General features: G+C 40.8%; 1 protein-coding gene across 1 annotated transcript in view; it reads left to right on the top strand.

Annotated features, from left to right (window-relative positions):
• The window catches only part of NELL1 (neural EGFL like 1), a 298,976-nt gene that overhangs the window by 228,963 nt on the left and 46,800 nt on the right, over nucleotides 1-23,213 (top strand). The window contains exon 15 of the mRNA XM_034065392.1: nucleotides 1,364-1,459. Within this exon, the coding sequence (XP_033921283.1) occupies nucleotides 1,364-1,459 (96 nt within the window). The remainder of the gene's footprint in view (nucleotides 1-1,363; nucleotides 1,460-23,213) is intronic.

Below are 23,213 nucleotides of genomic sequence, written 5' to 3'. Positions count from 1 at the left end.
GGATGCATATGATGTTCTTCTCCCATCTTCTGTAAACCACTTTAGCATTCTTCTCCCTGTGTTATCCTCCATAAAGCAGTATGATATCCTATGAATTACATATTTACATTAAGAGAGATCTGTCTGTCGGCTCAGTCAAAAGATATGAGATGAGGCTTGTTTTGCCTCTAAGTGGTTAACAATTGCAAAAGATTCTTTTTAATGCTTAGCTCTTTCTTAGCTTTATTTTTCTTTTTAGTGCACTGGAAAATAAATCTTAAACATTTCTTCTGTTATCTAGTACTTCAAGCCTTTTCATAGCATTTGTAACATCTCTTTGCCAACACTCCATCTGTGATTTTAGCTTGCAGGAAACACTTTGCAATTCTGGTATTAGCTTAGATGCAAAGAGCTGCTGTTTAAATATTAATTGTAACTTCCTTCATGAGCGCAGTCAAATGCACTGAGTAACTTGTGAAGTTCAATAAATACCTAGGAGGGAGTGGGGAGTGTGTTGTGGGCCTGCCCTTGGTCTTAATGCAGGCATTAGGTGAGTTAACAGTACAAAATGGATTATGTCCTGGTGCTTGCTGTCTCCTTTCCTTCTGTTACCTTAGTTCTGCTACTTGCACACACACACAACAAAAGGGAAGAAAACAGAATCCCGTTAAGCTGCAAGCACACTTCTTGCACAGTTAATGGGCTTCTGCCAGTGCCTCTAGGAGAAAGGAATACCACACAGTGCTCACCAGAAAAGACACAAGACCCATCAGTTGTTTCAAATCCAGTTATTGGACAAATACACCTCTGAAGTACTTGTGTATTGCTCTGTCAAGGATCACACCTCAGTAAAGGCATTGTGGTTTAGCCCATCTCTGCTTCCAGTTGTGAGCCTAACCCTATCTCATTTCTTGATTCTACAAAATATACTTTGCACTTAAAAAGCAGAAAAAAACAGGAAAATATTATGTGTTTACAGATATTTCAGTAACATATATTCAGTAGAATCGAGGAGCAAAGTAGTTCATGCCATCTGACCAGCCTGATTTTTGTGGATCACAGAGCATTTTAATTGTAAGACTCACACTGGGTATAATTAAAAGAAGATGAGCCCTATTAAAGTCTTACATTGTCTTTTTCCCTCTCTTCTCCTTCCAGATGGTCATTAATCTTTTATTGGTGAGGAGGTTTGCCTGCGGTCTAATCTGAGATTTTTTTCTCATGTCATTTAAGTGAGTTACTTTGTGTTTGCAGGTGGACTGAATTTTAATGTGTTGAGTTCTGTTAATTGCTCAGAACTTAGAGGTTTTTCTTGGTACCTTGCAAATGTAGAATTAATAAAAAAATAATTAAGTAGTACCCACATATTCCTTTTATTTTTCAGCTTTCTGTGAAGAAGGGTGCAGATATGGTGGAACTTGTGTAGCCCCTAACAAATGTCTCTGCCCTCCTGGATTCACAGGAAGTCATTGTGAGAAAGGTAAAGCTTTACTGGAACACATTTTCTTCTTAATGAGAAATAAGGTTCTGCTGCATTAGGAAATAATTGCTTTCCATTCCTTCATTCTGCTGGATAGTTTGTCTTCATTGAAGACATGACTGTTCCATAGCTGCCTTTTTCTAAAGCTAGACTTAAACATGGAAAGTTTTAGATAATCAGAGATGTATCTGCTTCTGCTTCTAATTTACACTTCCAGTTAATTAGAGAAGATGGCTAGTGAAAAATACCTGGTTTTCCATGTATTTCCTGTGGTGCATCATAAAGGTTAACTTGTGCTTTTTCTGAATCTGTTACGCAAACTAGAGCAGAATTTGGATGCTCGTTTTCACCTGAAGTTATGGAATTCTTGAGGTTTGATTTGTTTCTAACTTACTGAGGCCACCAATTTTCATAGAATCACTCGGGCAGTTCCAGTATATCTCACTAGCAAGGATTTGGTTATGCCTTCTTCCAGATTTTTCCTGTTTCAAGATTTGCTTTTGACAGCTTCCCAGCCCCACCATGTTGTTTGCTTCATGGAGTCCTGGTTCCTTGTCTACCTAAATGAGAAAGAAGGGATCTACCAGAATTCCATGTAGAACTCTTATTAGATTCTCTTGTCTAGCAGATTTGGGATTTCATTTTTGTTGGTATTTATTGAGGTTGTATTTCACCTAAATAACACAATGATAGAGTTTCTTGCATTGCCTATTAGTTACCTTTTGCACTTGCCTTTACTGGTAGAGGTCAAGTGGATTGTTAATGCAGGTTATGTGATGTTGTATGGATGAAATTATAATTGATGGGGGTTTTAAAGGAATTTAAAAGAAGAAACCAAGAAATAACTGTTAAAAGGATCAGTTAAGACACTGGAACCATTTGTCATCCAGAGATAATTCAATAACTTGTGTAGCAGTGTCTGTTCAATGCACAGCTATTCTACTGTAATGCAAAGTAACTTCAGCCCAGTTGACAACAAATCTTCTTAGAGCAGTTTCTGAAAACTGGTAACACTTTTTATGGGTGCACTCAAATCACTGCACACTAAAATCCCATAGTTTCTAGTTTTCAGCGTTGTTTCTTATTATTATTTATATCTTCTTATTGTTGTGAATGAATTCAAGTGCTGCTTTTTGGAGTTGCTTTTGGTTTGTTTGGGTTTTTTGCCTATAGCCTTTGGGTTATGTTTTTTTAAAAAAGATAAAAAGCTCCCAAGCCTCCTGACATGCAGCAGTAAGTACTGCAAAACCAGTGCCTGCACAGCCCAAAGGTGCCCAGCTTTAAGCCAGCTCTCAGCAAAACTCCCTGTTTCTTTCACTAGGGATCTTAGAACTATCCCTTTTTTTTCTTGTGGCTGTAAAAAGACTTTCATAACTAGAACACAGAGACTTTACACTGTTGGAGTGATAGTTTAAAATTGATAAATGGATGACATAACCATTGTTGACTCCTGTGTTTTTCATATATGTTGACTCCAATGTTTTCATGTCTTTTGTATTGGTTTGATCTAAAATATGAGTTAGCACACCAAGTAAAGGAAACCTGGCAGGCATGGTACTCAGTATATCAAGAAATTTAAAGGCAGCTGTCAGAAGGCGCCAGCTTCTTTGTATAAAATCTATACAACATAAGCCAGTTTGGGTTTTTTTTCCTTTGAAGATGTACAGGATTTACCAGTGTTGCTACAAGTCAGACTAATGCTGGTAACTTTGAGAAATCTGCTGTGCAAACTGGCTTGAGAATGAACAAGGCTTTTCATATAGGAAATTATCATGCTTTAGTTGTGTTGGAGGGTTTGAAAACTCAGCAGGTAGACCTTATGTTGTATGCATATTTCAGTGTCTAAGTGCATATCAGATCTATGTGAGAACAGCTTCAGCTTTTCTGAAGGTGCATGTTCTGGAAAAACTAAATGTTCAGAGTAGGAAGGTGATGAACCACCTTTGAAACAGGCTTCCCTTTGCTTCCGTGCCCACTCCTCCAGTATGTCAGGAAGAGGAAGAAACAGTTCAGTAAAGACTTCCTTCATAGCCTCACTACAGCTTTTGGAAGGCATCTGAAGTATTCAGATCCCACGTTTGCTTGTTTGTTTGTTTGTTTCCTGTTGTCTGTAATGTTAGAAATAAGCACTTTGTTATATTTAACATTTGGTAGCACCCCATTGATCATTGACATAGACTGAAGCCAGTGAAATGGTGGGTGGTTCACTTTAAATCAAAACTTAAATGTTACTGTAAAGTCTTGCCTGATGAAAGCTCATGGTGAACTGTTGTGTACCAGAAGGAAAATGACGTATTTTGGTAATGTATTCTGTTTGCCACAGTGCATTTAAAAATGCCCTTCAGACTGGCAACACAACAGTTCCTTACACATTATTTGTGTGAGCTGAAAGGACTTGTCACTAGCTCAAAACAGTGTGACCCAAATTGGCTTCAGCATCATGGAAAGGGTAAAATGGCCCAGTAATTAGAATGTTGAAAAGCAGGTGAGTTTACTACTGAATATGAATCATCTGTTACTCGTCGTTTCTTCCTGGTCAAAATGATGGTATCAGATTAATTCAAAATTCAGAGAGATTTGGGAAGGACAGGAGTTATGTTCGTAATTTTCTCAGGTGAAATTAAAATACAGTTTTAAGGCTATGTACAGAATGTGCACATGTACAGAAAATAAATACAGAATTCAATGTGCTGCTAAGAATAACCTCTTGCCACTTGCTTTGCCTGAAATGAGAATGCAGCATAACAGTCGTGGGGTTGCCTTTTCTTTTTGCAGGTGAATTGCAAATTAATATCCAGAAATACTGGCAACCAATTCCTTCTTCCATTCAGTCCCTGTAATGCTGTCTCTTTAAGTATGTGCTTGCTGCTTCTTACATAATTGTTGTCATTTTTCTATTGAGGATCTGATTCCATCTTGGGATCAGTTTTTTGTTCATTTGTGTTGTGTTTAGCTTTCCAGGGCTGCAGTGATCTCTAGGGTCATTACCATTCGACACAGTTTGATAGCTGATATTTGACACAGTTGTGGTACCTGTGCTGAAAAGTTTTTGTGTTAAGAGTTTTTGCTGTATGGTTCCAATACATATGTGCTTAGCTGCTGAGCTGGAGATGTGCATCCTTAACCGTATGGAACACTGTTGGCTTAAGCCCAGGTGCATCCTTGGCAGGGATCCCTGTTAAAGGCTTCTGAGGCAGAGTTTGGTGTGCAGAGAGGAATGCAGACACGCTACTCTGTGAGATTTGTTGGCAGCCTAGACTCAAATGCCCTAATTTTCTGTCCAGTGATGTTTTCTCTAGTTCATCGTTCTACAACATGAGTAAAAAAATAAATCCCATTATTCCTTGAGCTGTGTTTCCCCTCTCTGTGGATGAGCTGCACATCTCGTGAGTGAGTTCACATCTCATGAGTGGAGTTCTCATGCTGGTTTTGTAGACAGGAGTCACCATTATTCTATATCTGTGGGCTGTTAGTTACTACAACCACTGATGAAGTGGTGAGGGTGAGACAGGCAGGACAGTATATGATATCAGCAGCAGGGCTAAGCAGATGATTGAGTGCCTAGAAATACCTTGGCATTCCTTGAACACCTGCCTGCATGTGGTGGAGTCCTGTGCTGGGCCTAGGAAATGCAGACCAGCTTCTCTGCAGCTCTGGGATGGTGACCAGTGGTAAGGGAGTCAAGTCACAGTGTCTGTACAAATGGTAACTTGGGCAATCAGCGGGAAACAGCAGAAGGGTTTGAAACAGAGGGTTCCCAAAGAGTGGCAAATAAAATCAAGTGCAGTATTGTTCCAGAAGCTACAGGAGGGCTTTTGGCAGTGGTGGAACATCACCTCCAAAAGGGGTTCAGAACAGTCACACCACATTGTTGCTCACCTGCCTCCTGACAGCTACTCTGAGTTGGTACACAGTGAATGGGAGATACTTTTTTGGTAGATTAGAAGGACATTGTGTAGGCCGGAGCTCCCTGAGTGATGAAGTTTTCTCACTGAGTGGTGGAATGCTGTCAAAGTTATCTGCTGACTGCAAACAGAAGCAAGGGTAAGATATGGCAGTGAAACATCAGGATGTGCTAAATCCTGGGGTTATGTTTTTGTATTGGTTTGGACTGTGTGTGCAAAAGATTATTTGACATAGGGATGAGAGGTCATTTTTCAGTAGGTACCGTGACAGAGAAATGTGCTTTGAATCCCAATAATAAAACAGTGAGTGGGGAAATGAATTGATCAATCAGTCAACGCTTGCAGTATTGTGTTAGTGACATGGGGATTCTTCAGTGCAGACATTGATTCTCCAGGTGTGGAATGAAATGTTGCTGTGCTTATATCTTGCACATGGAAGTGTCATGTATGTCATGAAAATGAGGAAGTCTTTGGCTGATTTGTTTCATAGCTGTTGGCAATACCTGCAGTTGTCTCAGAAGCTGCGCACTTCTCTGTGTCCTTGTCTCTTAAATTGTTTCCTCTGGAATACATTTTTTTGCTGCAGTCCTTTGGGTAAAACTCCCTACAGTGTGTATTCCTTTGGACCCTAGAGGCAGAAAAAACAAGAAGTGAGAACTGCATTTCTGTGTGCTATTTCTTTGATTCCTGATCTGGATCAATCTTTAGGTGTGTAGCTATCAAAGAGACTTCAGTTAAGGAACCTGTCTTAAAATAACTAAACAGACAAAAAGCAAAGCAGAACAAGAGGTGTTTCACTGAGTCTGGGAAGCTAAATGTCAAAGCTCCCTACCTGGCTCTATCCAAGATCATCTGTAAAATGCAAAAGCAAGGTTTATGTTGGGAAACAACCAGTTGTGGGCACAAGGCTTTGTATGAGATCCTTTCTAAAGCCTCTCATTTCAAGGTGAGCAAAGCCAGCACAGTATGAGATAAGAGGGGTGACGTAAATTATGCTCAGCTTATTGCAGAAAACAGTGGTTGTGGCTGATGAAGGATGTGGCTCCTGAGGGAGTGACAGCTCCAGGGAAGGCAGATGCTCTGCGGGACTGAGGTCACTCTGCTCCATTTGCTGCCGTTTGCAGCATTTGCCCCAGTGGTGCTTATCACAACATGGCAAGGGGTGATATCTTAATGGGATGGAAGAAGCAAAGCTGTCGTTGGTAAAGATGTCAGGGGATAGGTCAAAGAATATCTACTAGAAACATCTGATGAAGACCATCTCTGAAGATTAAGGGGACATCTGTCTGGAAATCACAAGTAATTCACTGGAAAAAAAAAAAACATGTTCTATCTCACACTGCCAAGCCAAAGAGAAGTCTCCCAGACTGGGAGCACCATTCACTCCCAGCTGACCATTGCATGAAGAGACTGGACTCATTCTTGTGGTGCCTACACTGCCTCATGTACTGTAAAAGTTCAGGTTTAAAAGCCAGGAAAAACATGAAGAGGTACTGTTTTTCTGGGTTTTTTAGCTTGATTTTTTTTTCCCCAAGGGATATTTTTATGTATTGGTTTATTTGTTATGTTCAGGTGTCTGGATCTATGTATTTTTGTTTGTAATGAGAGGAATGCCTACTATATTAATCTCTCATGTTAACTGAGTGACATCTTGTCGTCCCAGTTAACAAATGGTTCTAATAGTCTAACATTCTATTATTTGTATGACTGGTGGTCGTATCTGTTGGGTTTGCCTGGCAAGGTTTTGGTAGCAGGGGTGGCTACAGGGGTGGCCTCTGTAAGAAGCTGCCAGAAGCTTGCCCTCTGTCAGATTGAGCCAGTGCCACCGGCTCTGAGATCAACCTGCCATTGGCCAAGGCTGAGCCCATCAGTAATGGTGGTAGCACCTCTGGAATAGCATATTTAAGGGGAAAAACTTGGACAACAGCAATTTGTCCAGGGTTCAGCAGTAGCAGCTATTTTTCTCCTTCTTAGTAGCTGATGCAGTGCTGTGTTTTTGACTTTAGTCTGAGAGCAATGTTGTTAACACACCGATGTTCTAGTTGCTGCTAAGTAATGCTTACCCTGATCAAGGACTTTTCAGTCACATGCTCTGCCAGTGGTGAGGGGCACGGGAAGCCAGGAGGAAGCAGAGACAGGACACCTGACCCAAACTAACCAAAGGGGTATTCTATACCACAGCACATTATGCCCAGTATAGAAACTGGGGTGAGTTACCCAGAAGACCCAGACCACTGCCCAGTTTGGGCTGGGTATCTGTCAGCAGGTGGTGAGCGGTTGTATTCTCTCCCCTTGTTATTTCCCTTATCATTGTTATTATTGGTGATAGTAGTAATGGTTTGTGTTATACCTTAGTTACTGGACTGTTCTTGTCTCAGCCCATGGGATTTACATTCTTTCAGTTCTCCTCCCCATCTCTCCAGGGGCAGGGGGCAGAAAGAGGGGAATGAGCAAGCAGCTGTGTGGTTCTGAGTTACCGACTGGGCTTAAACCATAACACAATTGCAGCTGGAAAGAGGAGTGAGAATATGTGAAACAGCTGTTTCTGTTTTACTTTGAGTTCTGTTTGCCTTTTTGTTTAAGACAGGTTTGCCAGCTGAGAGGACGATAAGCTGTGCTGGTTAAACAGGGGAAAACATGTTAGGGCCTCTCTTCGCTCTCTGCTTAGCACCCATAAATCACTGCTGGAAAGGGAGGTTGGTTTGTTCCTGGTTGTTTTGGTTACTGCTGCACACAAAGCATGTGTTTATGTGTTTATTCATCCATAAGTTCTAATGATGAACTCTAGGAGGAACATCATGTTTAGAGACAGGTCACACTGTGGGGCTGGAATTCTTCCCCAGGCGGAGGTCACAACACTTTGGCTCTTTCTCAAAAGTGCTAGGTCCCTGATGTAGCGTTCTTCAAGGTCCTCACCAGGAACATCTCCCAGACCTGCGCAGTCCTTTCTGCTTCAGTTTTCTCTTGGATCCTAAGGAGCCAGGCAGTGGGATTTCACCTTGTTTCAAGTGGCAGAATCACTTTGTTTGATGAATGCATTAAAGAAAATGCAGAACTACAAAGTACTCAAAATGTGAGCGAATGTTTATATTTGATCAAATCTATCTATTGATGCATAAATGGAATTTCCATTTGCAACTAAAAAGTTTCCATATACAAAGCGTTTCTTCTGATGTGAGCTGTACAGAAAAGACAGTTGCTTTCAAATACCTACTTCACGATGAATTAACAACAAGCCACATCTCATTTCACTATGATTAATTAAAAGACCACAACAATTCTGCTTTGAGTGCAGTGTGGTAATGCTGATTTTATAACCTAGTTTGCCAGGACATTCCGACTCCCTTTTCTGGTTCTTCCACGCAGATGCCTACAGCAGTGAAAACGAGAATGATTCAGAGGAATACCAGAACAGAAAGCGGACTAGCTAAATATTAAATGAAAACTAGCTTAGTCTGTCCAACTACAGGCAGTATTGAAGGGACAATACTGAGTTTCATGAGCTCTTTGCCACCTTACTTTTTCTTATTAATAGCCTGCTCTGTATGGGCGAACCTGCCATGAATAGTTAAATCTGCTGATGTCCTAGAAATAAAAGTTGAGATGTTCAGAACAGGTTTTTCTTTAGTATTTGTCCTGGGTTCAGCAGTAGCAGTCATTTTTGTCCTTCTTAGTAGCTGGTGCAGTGCTGTGTTTTTGACTTTCAGCCTGGGAACAGCGCTGATAACACTGATGTTTTTAGTTGCTGCTCAGTAATATTTACTCTGACCAAGGACTTTTTGAGTCTCATGCTCTGCCAGGGAGGAGGAGAAGCCAGGAGGAAGCAAATCTCAGAGCTGCTTGATCTCAGAGTTTCAGCATGTCGTACCTTACAGCCGATATTTGCTGGTTTAGTGTTTATCAGCTGTGGGGCTTGGGTTAAGGTTCTTGGTTCACCGTACTTCATGGTAATGACTTCTAATACAATAGACTCTTATGAAACTAGTCTGGCTTGAGTTCCCAATGTGGTCATCACCTCTATACTATGGGAGGTATATAATGGAAGTGTTTAAACAATTACACATTTCTTTTTCCTCCTTGAGTGGTCAACCTATGAAGGAGACATTCCGTTACATTCCCAGCTCCCCCACCAGACTATTTGCAGCATCATTTGAGAGTTCTGAAGGTTTTGAATGGCCTTTGGGTACCCTTCAGACCTGCCTGCTGACTGTGATGGGAATCACCATGTTGGCACACATAGAGTGTGTTTTACCAACAACCATTTTCTCTGGTCTCAAAAGTTAAGCAGAGTCAGGTTTGGATCTTGTCTAGGGTTAGATGACGATATAGGAGGACCAAGAGATTTTCCCTGAGGCTGAACAGTCATGAGTGCCAAGGTGTGTGGAATAGCATGGGCAAGTATCTAGGCCAGTGGGCCCCTCCCATGCTTTGGAACTTCGCCATTGAACAAGTGCAAAATCCAGAAAAAATAGTAAAACACTTAAATGAGTTGTGTTGTCATTCTAGCCACACCAGAGAGGGACAAATCATGGCAACATGCTGCAGCTTGGCCTATGCTTACAGAGCCCTGTTCAACACCATCCACCACCTTCAAAGAGAATGTTAGTTTGGGTCAGGTGTCCTCCCTCTGTTTCCTCCTGGCTTCTCCTGCTCCGTGGCAGAGCACGAGACTCAAAATGTCCTTGGTCAGAGTAAAGATTACTGAGCAACTAAAAAACATCAGTGTTATCAGCGTTGTTCCCAAGCTGAAAGTCAAAACACAGCACTGCACCAGCTACTAAGGAGAAAAATGATTGCTACTGCTGAACGGAGGACAGTATCCACCCCTTATTCCATACCATTCATGTCATGCTCAGATCCCACATATTTCAATATACCATCACTTTTGTCTCATATATGTATATATACACCCACACCAACAGAAGGAGATATATCATGCTTAGTGCTTGGACCAATCCCTATAAAGCTGCTGAGTTCATGTGGTCCATGATATCAGGCTCCATCTCTTGTAACAGTCTTGCAGAGCAGGAGAGACAGTGTGCAGTGTTGGATTGTTGCCTGCTGGTGACACTGTGGAACCCGTCTGGTTACTGCTGAGCTCATCTGGTTTCATCAAAGTCCATTCTTGGGAAGTCAGGGCCAGTTGCTGGTGGCTTGAAGGCATCTAGTTGGTGGGCTATAAAAGTGCTACGTAGCAGGCAGTAGCATATAATGGAGTTCATTGGCTGTTTTACCCTAAAATCAAATCCTCTTGAGGTACACATCAGACTTCCCCATCTTCCCGCATTACCCAAGTGTATCCATGTCCCTGAGCAAAAGCAATCCCACAAGTGGGTTTGCCTTTACCTGAAGCAGGAATAACCCAGGCTGTCTTCCCCAGCAAATTCTTTGTGTGCACTGCAGGAAGTTTATCCCCTTCTACAGTACATAAAAGTTCTGACTGGGCTGGGCCAGCCCTGTTGGCAGATCCTCTGGTGTTGACCAACCAGGTGGCCTTTGGTAAGTGTGCATCCCAGTGCTTGAAAGTTCTCCCACCCGTTGCTCTCAGTGTAGTTTTTAACAGCCCATTGCACAGTTCAGTTTTCCCAGAGGCTGGTGCATGGTAGGGAATGTGATGCCATGCTCTTTGGCCCAAATGTCTATAAGGTTGTTCTGGAAATGAGTCCCATTGTCTGACTCAATCCTCTCTGTGGTGCCATGTCGCCACAAAATCTGTTTCTCAAGGCCCAGGATAGTGTTCTGGGCAGTGGCGTGGGGCACAGCACATGTTTCCAGCCATCCAGTGGTTGCTTCCACCATGGTAAGCACATGGCAGTTGCCTTGGCAGGTTGGTGGGAGTGTGATAACAGTCAGTCTGCCAGGCCTCCCCATATTTGTACTTCAGCCATCGTCTTCCATACCAAAGAGGTTTTAACCATTTGGCTTGCTTAATTGCAGCACATGTTTCACAGTTGTGAATAACCTGGGCAATAGTGTCCATTGTTAAGCCCACCCCTCAATCACGAGCCCATCTGTATGTTTGATGGCCTGAAGTGTCATGGGCCCACCAGGCCAAAATAATTCACCTTTATGTTGCCAATCTTGTTGAGTCTCATGCTCTGCCAGGGAGCAGGAGAAGCCAGGAGAAAGCAGAGACGGGACACCTGACCCAAACTAACCAAAGGGGTATTCCATACCACAGCACATCATGCCTGGTATATAAAGTGGGGGCAGTTACCTGGAAGGGCTAGATCACTGCTCGGGTCAGGCTGGGTATCAGTCAGTGGGTGGTGAGCAGCTGTATTCCCTCCCCTTGTTATTTCCCTTCTCATTATTATTATTGGTGGCAGCAGCAGTGGTTTGTGTTATACCTTAGTTACTGGACTGTTCTTATCTCAACCTGTGGGAGTTACATTCTTTTGATTCTTCTCCCCATCCCTCTGGGAGCAGGGAGAGGAGAAGGGGGTTAGGGGAGTGAGCCAAGGGCTGCATGGTCCCAAGTTACTGTCTGGGCTTAAACCATGACAGGATTGTACTCAGGTGCCTGTACAGAGAAGAAATTAAATTGCAAATTTTGCTGGTATGGAAGCTTATAAACTTTGTTTTCCCCTTGCAAGGCTTTTTCTTTATCAGGTGAAACATTTTTATTGCCCGTAGTCTGTTTGATAGTGGTGTTCCTGTTCTACTTGAAGAAAGTACATGATGTACCCGAAGACTCCCCCCTTCACAGTGAACTTTTTCTTGGATAATCCAGCATATCATGCCTGGGGAAATCCCCAAAAATCAATTGAGTAATGCCTTTTGGGTGTGAACAATGCCTCTGAATCTGTCTCCTAGGAAATAGAAAGCCTATTCCAAATTCAGGGCTCATTAACTCACAGTACAGATTCCATTTGCTTTTCTTAAGCTTTTGTTCTTGTAGTTCCAGAGAAAGAATATGCAAGATGTTAAAATTACATTGTGCTTAACTTAAGGTACATAAGAGGCATTAAAATAACTTGGGTTGTTCTGGCTGAATGTTTTCTTTGCTAGTTCCCTTATGATTGAAGCAGCTTTAAAATAATAATTATGCTCAACCTCAAGGTACTCTGTGTCAAAATTATTTTCAAACATTTTATGTTATGATAAAAATCACTTCAGTCCTTCACATTTACAGAAATAGATATCTTCCTAAATGCATCAATCATTTTTTTTTCTTTTAAAATGAGAACTTCTGATTTAGCAACTCAGGCAGTTCAGTAGCTGGAATTTTCTATTAGTTAAGCTATATAACATCTGAATTATTTCTTTCAACATGTAATCTACTGAGTAGATCAGTCATTACAGAGACAAACATAAATGGTGTAGTTGTTATACAAATGGGTAAAACCCTCTTTCTTATTTGATATTTTTTCTTAAGAGATACTCTCTGTACACTGACAGTCTAATCTGTGGAATAGTACTCATTTATCTTTTGAATGAAACATGAAATGAAAGCCCTAAACACTTGTCATTAAAGGTCCAGTTGAACCTGTATCTGTTTTAGCTCAGATAATTACATTCTGCTTTCTTTAGCAGTGTTAGTCAGAGCAACTGCTCATGTGAAATAGCTGTCTGGCCAGCATGGAATGTCTTAACTTCATAGATGGCCACATTTCTGTGATGGGTTACAGATCTTTACAGCTTTTGTTGGCAATTGCATGATTTTAAATGGGAATGGCTCTCAAGTGGAGTACAAGCATGGAGGTATGTGAGGGTGAGCTCAGCTCATCCACTGTCCTTCTCATCGCACTGTTTGGAAGTAGTGATATCTCTGATCTGGATAGCACTGTTCACCAAGGCCAGCTACGGGTTCTTGCACACTTACCATGTCTTCTTCTTGTACACTGGTAGGCAGTGGGGCTCTGTGAGCTAAGTGAAGGGGCACTCAGGGGCACTTGAACCCTGATTAGAATTCCATGCATCGCCCTCACATGTGCTGCAGCTACCTGATTTCCTTATAATAACCTACTGGTTTGTTGCTGACATGGGTTGTAAGTGCTCCTCAGTTTAAGGAAGGTTTGATAGGGTTGTTCTCATCTCTGTTCTGGGTTCAGCAGTAGCAGTCATTTTTCCCAGTCTTAGTAGCTGGTTCAGTGCTGCGTTTTTGACTTTCAGCATGGGAACAGCACTGATAACACCAATGTTTTCAGTTGCTGCTCAGTAATTTTTACTCTGACCAAGGACTTTGTGAGTCTCATGCTCCGCCAGGGAGGGGTGGAAGCTTGGAGGAAGCAGAGAGAGGACACCTGACCCAAACTAGCCAAAGGAGTATTCCATACCACAGCACATCATGCCCAGTATATAAACTGGGGGCAGTTACCTGGCAGGGCTAGATCACTGTTTGGGTGAGGCTGGGTATCGGTCGGTGGGTGGTGAGCAGCTGTATTCCCTCCCCTTGTTATTTCCCTTCTCATTATTATTATTGGTGGTAGCAGTAGTGGTTTGTGTTATACCTTAGTTACTGGAGTGTTCTTGTCTTAACCCGTAGGAGTTACATTCTTTTGATTATCCTCACCATCCCTCTGGGAGCGGCGGGAGGAAGAAGGGGAGTGAGAGAGTGGCTGTGTGGTTCTGGGTTGCTGGCTGGGCTTAAACCATGACAATCTCCAAGTTAGTATTTTAACAAGAGCCAGGATGGATTTGTCCATGCTTTTGCAGTTGAGGCACTGACCTTGAAAACCAATGAAGATTTTCAGTCTCAGAAATGAAATAGATTTGTAGGCATGAGGAGAAGGTTGGTTCTTTTGTTCAGTGTCACAAAACTTTTGAAACTGGTCTGCTGTTCATCATTCAGAACAGAATGTATGTATCTGACTTGCCAGGACATGTATTTTACTTGCTTAATGAACACTTATGCAGACTGAATTCCAACAAAGACCTCATAGATTCCCATTTGATGGTTTGAAGAACAGGCAGTAGGTACTGTAATATGGCAGAGATGTTTCACTATCAGTAATGGTTTATGTAAGGAAAATGTTGTTTCTGGCAATTCTTTGTGATTACATTTCATAGGAGGAGATGGAGTGATTTCCCTGGTTTCCGTTTGGTTTGAGTTTTTTTTCTCTTTACCATAGACTGAGTGAAGAATGTCTCGTGAGCTGTGTCAGGCCCTGCAGGAATAATTAACAGGACAGTTTGTTTTTTTCTGCCAAGTACTCATTCTGTCTCTTTCTCCAAGAGCTGTCCTCTCCACCTCAGGGGATAGCCCTGTCTCTGGAGACCCCATCAGTCCGTCCAGTATGAATTAAAACCAGGGAAAACCCCTCTGCATACCACACAGGAATTTTTTTGTGTCTGTTACAGCGCAGGCAGACTGTGAATCCTATGGTTAATGGAAGCTCCTTTTTGGGATAGGCTTTAGCAGGCAATGAAAGTTCCATCTTTCTGCCCCCACCTTTAATTGTTTTGTTTCTCACCCTTGGAATGTCCAGCACAGAATTTTTCAATTCTTTCCATTAACTGCATGGAGAAACTAGCGATTTAATTCATACCTGAGAGTTCACAGCTGATGCAGTTTGTGAGGTGTGTGTGCTGATAAGGATAACAACTCCCTCAGCAGTGCCATTAATCTTTTATACGCTAAGGAGTCATGTACATGTGATAATGCCCAGCTGTTCCTAAGTCCTCCCTTTGAGATGACTGAGTCATATGTTTCTTTTTGAAGAGAGCTTTGATTTATTCTTTATCTCCTCCCCCCAAAATTTCTCAGCAGGCTTTATTAGGTGGATTCATTACTGAAGAAGATGAAAGTAAGTTGCATGTGTAGATGGACACTGGGGATGCAGAATCTGATCAATAATGACCATAATTTCCTGATATCTAATGTCTGCCTCAGTTGATTTGACCATGGGGGATTTTTTCAGATCCCTTATGATACATAGTTTACAGATGTAAAGAGAATTAAATACAAAATTACACAAGCAGGAGGTAGTCTACTGCTCACTTGTCCAGCCACTACAGAAAGAGATATCTCTGTCAAAAGTTGTAGGTTCTTACATTACCAGAAATAGTCTCCTTACTTGGGTGTTAAATAAATTAACTGCTGTGTTAAATCCATTATTATATCTTCTTGCTGCAATCAGTAAAATGAAATTGGTCTCGTTGTCCATTTGCTGAATAGTTCCAACAGTGAACTGATTCACTAAAAAGAAATTGCAGTAGCTCCTCTGGAGGAAATTCTTTCAGGGAAAAGGAACATCGAAAATTGAAAAACTAATGCAGCTGACACTGCTACTCTGTTGGGTCTTGTAGAAGACACCTCACTTCATTGCATTTAATGTGATTCTTCATGAATGCTAAATCCAATCTAGCTGAAGAAGGTTATGTATGGTTTATTCACATTTATAGATTTCATGTTTTACTCTTTGCATTACTGTATATTAACACTAGACTTAAAGGGCATGGACAGCTTTTTCTAAGCCAAATAGAGAAATGAAATTAGGAAAGAATTAAGGGAAGAATTTTGTGTCAGTAAAAGCTAAAACCATCAGATTTCGTAAACTGCATAGCAACAGCAGATGTCAGTTTTCCATTGAGGGAAAAATGGTATTTTTGAGACATGAAGAAAAGGGTCCAACCAAACCAGGAGGCAACTCCTTAATTTTTCTTATTTTCACTATTAGAATACATCACATTTGAATATACATCAAACAAGATACCTCAGCTCAAGGGCAGACTATGTCTGAACCGTAATGTAAAACCCCAAATATTTTGTGAGCATGTAGTCTTACAGGCTTTCTGGTTCCCATAACTTTTGTGTTTATACTGTGAGTTGTATTGGATCAGGCTGAGAATCTTGACCTATTATATTTCGTGAAAAGGGATTGTATAGAAACTTAATTTAGCTGATGGAGTCGTGAAGGGCTTGGTCAGCCTTTAGCCCACTCAGTTGTCTGACGCTGTAAGGAGTTATATTGATTTCATTTGTCTTGTAATGGTATAAAATACAACTCAGTGTAAGAGCAGGTGGCTGAAAATGCTGGCCAAGGATAAATTAATCCAAAACATGATTAATTGAAGGAATATCAAGTTGTAATATGCATTCATAACAACATTTTGAAAGTAACCTTTTATTCCAAATCTACAAATCATGTACCTGATATTGTAAACATCAAGCTTTATAAATATTGGGGTATATTACAGTGTTGTGGTTTGTTTTTTGTTTTAAACAATTAGTGTACCATTTAAGAATTATGCTTGACTCCTTCCTGGGTTAGTAGATTATTCTAAATTTCTGGACTCAGGACGAAGCTATTGTTTGATCTTCATAGTTCCAATTGTTAGGATGAATGAATAGATGGAACTAGGAGACACTGAATACCTTTTCTTAATGGCTCTGGGTATTTTGGCTGGATGAATTTTAAACTTTACTGGAAAAAAGTTGTGTAGAGTCTTGTAAAGTGTTTCACATATAAATGTAAAGAGAGAACAAACACCCTATTATGTTGGTGTTCTGACGTACCAGATCACGCTCACAGCGAACATGAGCAATGCTTCTTGAGGAAAGTAAGCACGATGTAGATGTAAGAATGGAGGCTCTAATTCCAGTCTCTGTCTTGTGTATATCATATATATTGGCACATTATGTTAATATTTGTACTGTTTGGGAATGCTGCCACAAGTAAGGTGGCAGAAGCTTACTTAGCACAGAGCATCTTTTTACTAGATTACATAGAAAAGCAATACCTGTTTTAAATATGTTTGGACTGTTGTTAGTTTATTTCTACAGCATGGGGTGGGGGGGAACACACCCTTGACATTGGTGAAAGTTGATTGAGGAATTAGCATAAAACATATTTTATGAAGTGCATTGCATAAGATATGACTATATAGTCTGTTTATAATCCCATTTAGGGCCTACAAAGGGGAAAATTACATTGACAAGTTGTAAATTTCAAGCAATATACCTACAAATTACAGTTTTGAGCAGCTCAGGCATAATGATGTAACTCGATTGTCATGTTGTTCGTTTAAATAGCATCTTTTTGTGGTATTATATGAAATACCACTGCTATGAAGGACCATGACAGTTTACGGACATACGGATTATTCCCTTTTTGGAAACAACTGCTAATGAATTTGTTGTATAAAAAGGGTGGAGATGACAGTTTACTGAGCTATTAAACATTAATAGCTTAATCAGCTATATTCTGAAATTTCCTGCAGCTGTTCCCCTAAGACACCAGGCACACTCATTTTAAGGCAAGGGATGAACAAAGACCTCTTATAAAGTCATCCCAAGTCTTGGGTTCCTTTCCATGAGTAAAGATGCTGAGAATGTGGCAAGGGCATCTTCAAGGACACAGATGTCTTATGACAGCCAGGCAGAAGATTTTCCATTTCTTTGTGTTGATAAAAGCCAAGGTAAAGCCTCCTTAAAGAACAAGTTTGTGCTGGAAAGGTGAATAGATTAGTCTGTTATTAAGGGCTGATTTGGCTGTACATGGTTCTTTCAGAAGGAGAAACACAAGCAACCCCTTTAACTGCACCTATATATTTTGTGGCTATGTAATATATGTCTAATACAGCTTGTATTTGACAGAAGTGATATGTCTTTAAAGAACTCCTGAGAAAGGAGTGCAAAAATTGCTTGTAAATGTTGGCACATAATCATAGTATTCATGAATTCTGATTTATTTTTTTTCTACTTCACTTTCAGAAATACCCAGTGTTGTTATGAGCATTCTGTTACTTCCAGAAATTAATTTGAAAGTGAGATAATCTAATCTAAATTCAGTGTAAATATAAATACTGCTAAAATATGCTTTGAAGACTAATGTAGGATTATATGTGTACTGTGGGGTGCAGGTCATTGCTTGTTTTCAGAAAACAAGGATTTCTGTGTCTAAGTTGTACTTTACTAATTCTAAACCATAATTTGTGATTTTTGCATATGTTTGCTCTATGGAGATCAGTAGAAACAAAATACCATGGAGTTACCCACTTCTGATGTGTCTTTTCTTGTGTGTTTTGTGCTCAAACAACTTATCCTAGTTCTGCAGAATTATGCAGGTGAGTCAGAGTAGCCTTCATAGGGAGGGATTCTTATACATTGATGAAGTGGAGTAAAAGTCCTGTTTTCATGATTCTAGTTCTGAATTTTATCTGCAGTGTAACTTTGTGCATGTCTAGATGTTTAGAGTGATGGAGGTGGGAGAGGATGGCTGGCAAAGGACGTAAGGGCTGCACCATTAAGTAAAGTGAGGAAAGGAGAGCTCATGGTGTTTTTCATCTGGCCATTCTGCGTCTCCCAGTCCCAGATGCAGCACCCTTAGTTGCAATGTTGGTGTCATGATTTTCCCAAGCCCTGTGGCACTTTACCAAAACATTGTTTCTCTAACAGCACCTTCATAGCTGTAAAGTCATCTCCACAGGAAAATAACATGCTAATATGGTGCAAAACAGTTTCTAGTTATCTACTTAACCTTCTCTTCATGATTTTAGTGACAGGACAAGGGTGAATGGTTTTAAACTGAAAGAGGGGTGTTGTGGGGTTCCTAAAGGACCAGGGCCACCCGGTGAGCGATCCCAGTACCCTAAACCTCAGTGTATCTGTAATTTTCCAGTAAGGATGCTAGTAACCAGACCTATGATCCTCTGTATCTCTGGCCAACATAGCCAAGGCCAGTTGTCTTGTTATTCATGATGTATCTCTGTAACTCTTCACCAAGGACATGCGGATGTTGGTTTCCGCCAAGGTTGTAGTTCACCAGTGTATCTTCTAGAACAGGCTAATTAGCCACAATTATGACATAAGTATTAGTTTAGCTCTGTAAACTGTAATAACCTCTAGATTAACCAATCATATCTTGCTATCCGAGGCTGTTACATAATGTAAGGGTATAAAAAAAGCACTGCATCCAAATAAACTTTGGCAACTGCTTGATCACATTGATCGTTTCCACATTGTCCGTGACTCCTGCGTCTACAGGGAGTCACGGACTCTGTGTTCAGCAGTAGCAGTCATTTTTCCCAGTCTTAGTAGCTGGTTCAGTGCTGCGTTTTTGACTTTCAGCATGGGAACAGCACTGATAACACCAATGTTTTCAGTTGCTGCTCAGTAATTTTTACTCTGACCAAGGACTTTGTGAGTCTCATGCTCCGCCAGGGAGGAGGGGAAGCTTGGAGGAAGCAGAGAGAGGACACCTGACCCAAACTAGCCAAAGGAGTATTCCATACCACAGCACATCATGCCCAGTATATAAACTGGGGGCAGTTACCTGGCAGGGCTAGATCACTGTTTGGGTCAGGCTGGGTATCAGTCAGTGGGTGGTGAGCAGCTGTATTCTCTCCCCTTGTTATTTCCCTTCTCATTATTATTATTGGTGGTAGCAGTAGTGGTTTGTGTTATACCTTAGTTACTGGAGTGTTCTTGTCTCAGCCCATGGGATTTACATTCTTTCAATTCTTCTCCCCATCCCTCTGGGAGCGGGGGGAGGAAAGGAGGAGAGTGAGAGAGCGGCTGTGTAGTTCTGGGTTGCTGGCTGAGCTTAAACCATGACAAGAGGAGACTGATATTAGATTTTAGGAGTAATTTCTTCCCTGTGAGTGTGGTGAGGCCCTGGCACAGGGTGCCCAGAGAAGCTGTGGCTGCCCCATCCCTGTCAGTGTTCAAGGCCAGGTTGGATGGGGCTTGGAGTAACCTGGTCTAGCAGAATGTATCCCTGCCCATGGCAGGGGCTTGGAACTGGATGAGCTTTAAGGTCCCTTCCAACCCAAACCATTCTAAGATTTTATGATTTGTTATTTTAGCCAGATGTGGATAATGAGAATATAAAATCCCTTTAGATGATTGTATGAATGGCTAAATATACATTTGGTACATTTATGTTTCTTTTCTTTGTAGCTGAGGGAGGGTGTCTGGAATGCTTGGAGCACAGTAACTGAGTGATAAAAAGAAGATGTTCTTGAATTGCGAGATTCTAAAAATTATTATTTTTTACTGTTGTCTCTTTTGTTAGATTACGTGGTCATGTAGGCAGATAATGTAGCAGATAATGCTGTCATTGTGGTGCTTCCTAGATCAAGCTTTTGATTTCATTGTTCCTTTGCTCTGAGCAGTGATGCTGAGGGCACTCATTTTTAGATGTGAGGATTTATAAACTGTAGAAATTATGTACTGCAGATTTGGCTTTAGACTGTAAATGTGCATTGCAACCATGTAAGAATTATGAAGTGAATAATACTGTGAAAATAATTTGGATTTTAAAGAACCCCAACCACCCTATATTTGCCTTCTTACTGTAATTTAGAATTTGGGATAAACAACAGCTTCTTAATATTTTAAAAGAGAAGTTTTTTTCCTAAAAATCAAGGAGTAGATGTAATTATTTGGTTTAGCAAAGAAGTTTAAAAATGAGAAATTGTCCACTGGTGTGGAACTGTCCTAATGCTGCTGGCTGTGAATATATTATAGAGCTATATATGTATAGAACCATTTCCACCCTGTCATCTTCATTTAATGCAGTCATTTTCTGCTGTATTCATTTCACCTGAGTTAAATATTGTTTACACTGTAATGCAATTCCTGTTATTGAATGTGATTTTCATGGGTCCCTAACTGAGAGGTAGATCTAATCCTTGTCTGCAATTTGTCTTTTTTTGTGGTGTCTTTATTACTGAAATCTGCTTAGATCACAAGTATATAAATAATGAAGGTGGCAAGAATGCCATGTCATAGGAAATAATCTCAGAATGAAAGCCACCAGTTTCCTGCGTATATATCTTTGTGTAACTTTAGGCTCATGTATTCCACTACCCACATTACTCATTGCACTGAAAACAAGGGGGAAATATGATGCTGAAGACATTTCTGCAATGCGTGTTCAAGGTTTGGAAAGGAAAAGCTGTGTATTTCTTGTGATGAGTCTTTTCGTTAGCTTCAAGCTGGTTTGACAGACTTTCTTACTCAACATAATTTGCTCTTGACATATAATAGCATTAAGTCATATATTTTTTGGTTTTTTGCCTCCTCCATCTTTCCCCTGGATATAGAAGGTGAAAAATGGTCCCATAATTGAAAAGCGACTGTGCCATTTGCTTTAGCAACAGAGGTCTCTGAGCTTCTATCCTATGTCTTTGTACTGCAGACTTTGCGTTAGATTTTGGAGGGCATATCTGGAAATAGAGCATCTCATAAATCAGCTTCTACAAGAGAGCATGGTGTTTGTGCCACTGGAAATAGTGAATTTCATGGCTGCTCCTTGAAATTGTTCTTTCTGCTGAAAGGAGATTGTTAATAGTGTTGGACATGGCTCTTCATGGTGCTGATGAGAACATTGTGGCTTTGTCTTCATTGTGGCTCACTCTCCTGCAGGCTGTTGTCTTGGTGTGAAAAGACTGATATGCACAAAGCATAACTGAGAGAGATGTTTTCTCCAGGTACAGAAAAGGGAATTAAATCTGTTGGCGTGTAACTCATAACAGGAGGCAGCCTCATCAGTTTTAAGCACTCTCTGACTGACAACTTTCAACTGTAGTGGAGCCTACTTGAGTCTGGATTAAACATGTTGCGATGATGACTTATTTACTGATCTTTTTGCTTGCTTCTGTGTGTGCCACATTCTTGGTAAGTCAGGGCATAAAAGTTATTTTTGATTCTTCTAGCCATCTCCTCTGCCCTTTACTTACTAAACTCTGCAGTCAACATTTATTTGGCATTTGTGTCATTTTACAGAATCAGCATAGGAGAAAGGGAAAAAGGAAAGGAGACATTAACTTAAATGTTTTTAACAGCTGAACTAGAGGCTTAGATTGTTTCAGATCCATGTAATGCTCAGGGAATGCTGCATTCACTTCAACAAACAATAATTAGGTACGATCCTCCGTGTGGGTTTTTGTGTCTGTTCTTAAAATGCAGCAAGTAGCCTGTCTGGGGAAGGGTGGAAAGAGGCCACTTTATGAAGGCAGATTCTTGTGCTCTGTGACTAAAATAAATGATAGCTCCTTTGAGCTTGAGGTACATATTATTTTGGTTGTTCATAGATCTCCTGCTGCTCAAACATACTGGGAAACAAATGTATTTCTTCTATGAGAAAATGAAAGCCAGAGTTAGTTTTCTCAAAGCCTGCTTTGATCCTTTGCTGAAAACAAGATGATGGTCACTTTCCCTGGCTGCCCCAGGGTTGTCTGTTGATCTTTCCTCGTGTGGTTCTGAGACCATGTCACAGGGAGATAACGAAAAAGGATAGCCATATCAAGGAGATCTGTAGATTTATTGAGTGTCAGAGAGCACTGTCTTCCTTGTTGATTAGCATTCCAGATGGATTCCAAAGAAAAGAAGGCTGTATTTTGCGATGCCAAATTACTGTATCAGCATCTATATATATATTTGTAGGAAGGAGAATAATCTCAGATTTATGGAAGACTTAAACTTGAATCTCTCTCTACAAACCCCCACAGGCAGGTATACATACCATACACAGGTATGTATCCAATCACGGAATCACAGAATCACAGAATCCCAATGGTTGGAAGGGACCTCGAAAGATCATCTAGTCCAACCCCCCTTCAGGAGCAGGGTAACCTCGAGTACATCACACAGGAACTTGTCCAGGCAGGCCTTGAATATCCCTAATGTAGGAGACTCCACAACCCCCCTGGGCAACCTGTTCCAGTGCTTTGTCAGATTATTTGGTGTTTCTAGTAAGGATACAGAGCAGGAGTGTTGGCTGTGCTAATCAAAAGCCAGGTGTCATCTCCAGAATATGAGATAATTTCTTCTGGTCCTTTGAATTAGAGTATTTCTGAATCTAAAATGTTATTACTAAGTTATTACTATTGTACTTGTTCATGGCAGGCATGGAGGGAATTGGTTTTGCATAGTTTTCTCACCCAGAAGCACAGAACAC

The sequence above is a fragment of the Melopsittacus undulatus genome, chromosome 8 (genome assembly GCF_012275295.1).
Source record: "Melopsittacus undulatus isolate bMelUnd1 chromosome 8, bMelUnd1.mat.Z, whole genome shotgun sequence".
In the NCBI taxonomy this organism is placed as follows: domain Eukaryota; kingdom Metazoa; phylum Chordata; class Aves; order Psittaciformes; family Psittaculidae; genus Melopsittacus; species Melopsittacus undulatus.
This window is presented reverse-complemented; position numbering and strand designations above follow the sequence as displayed.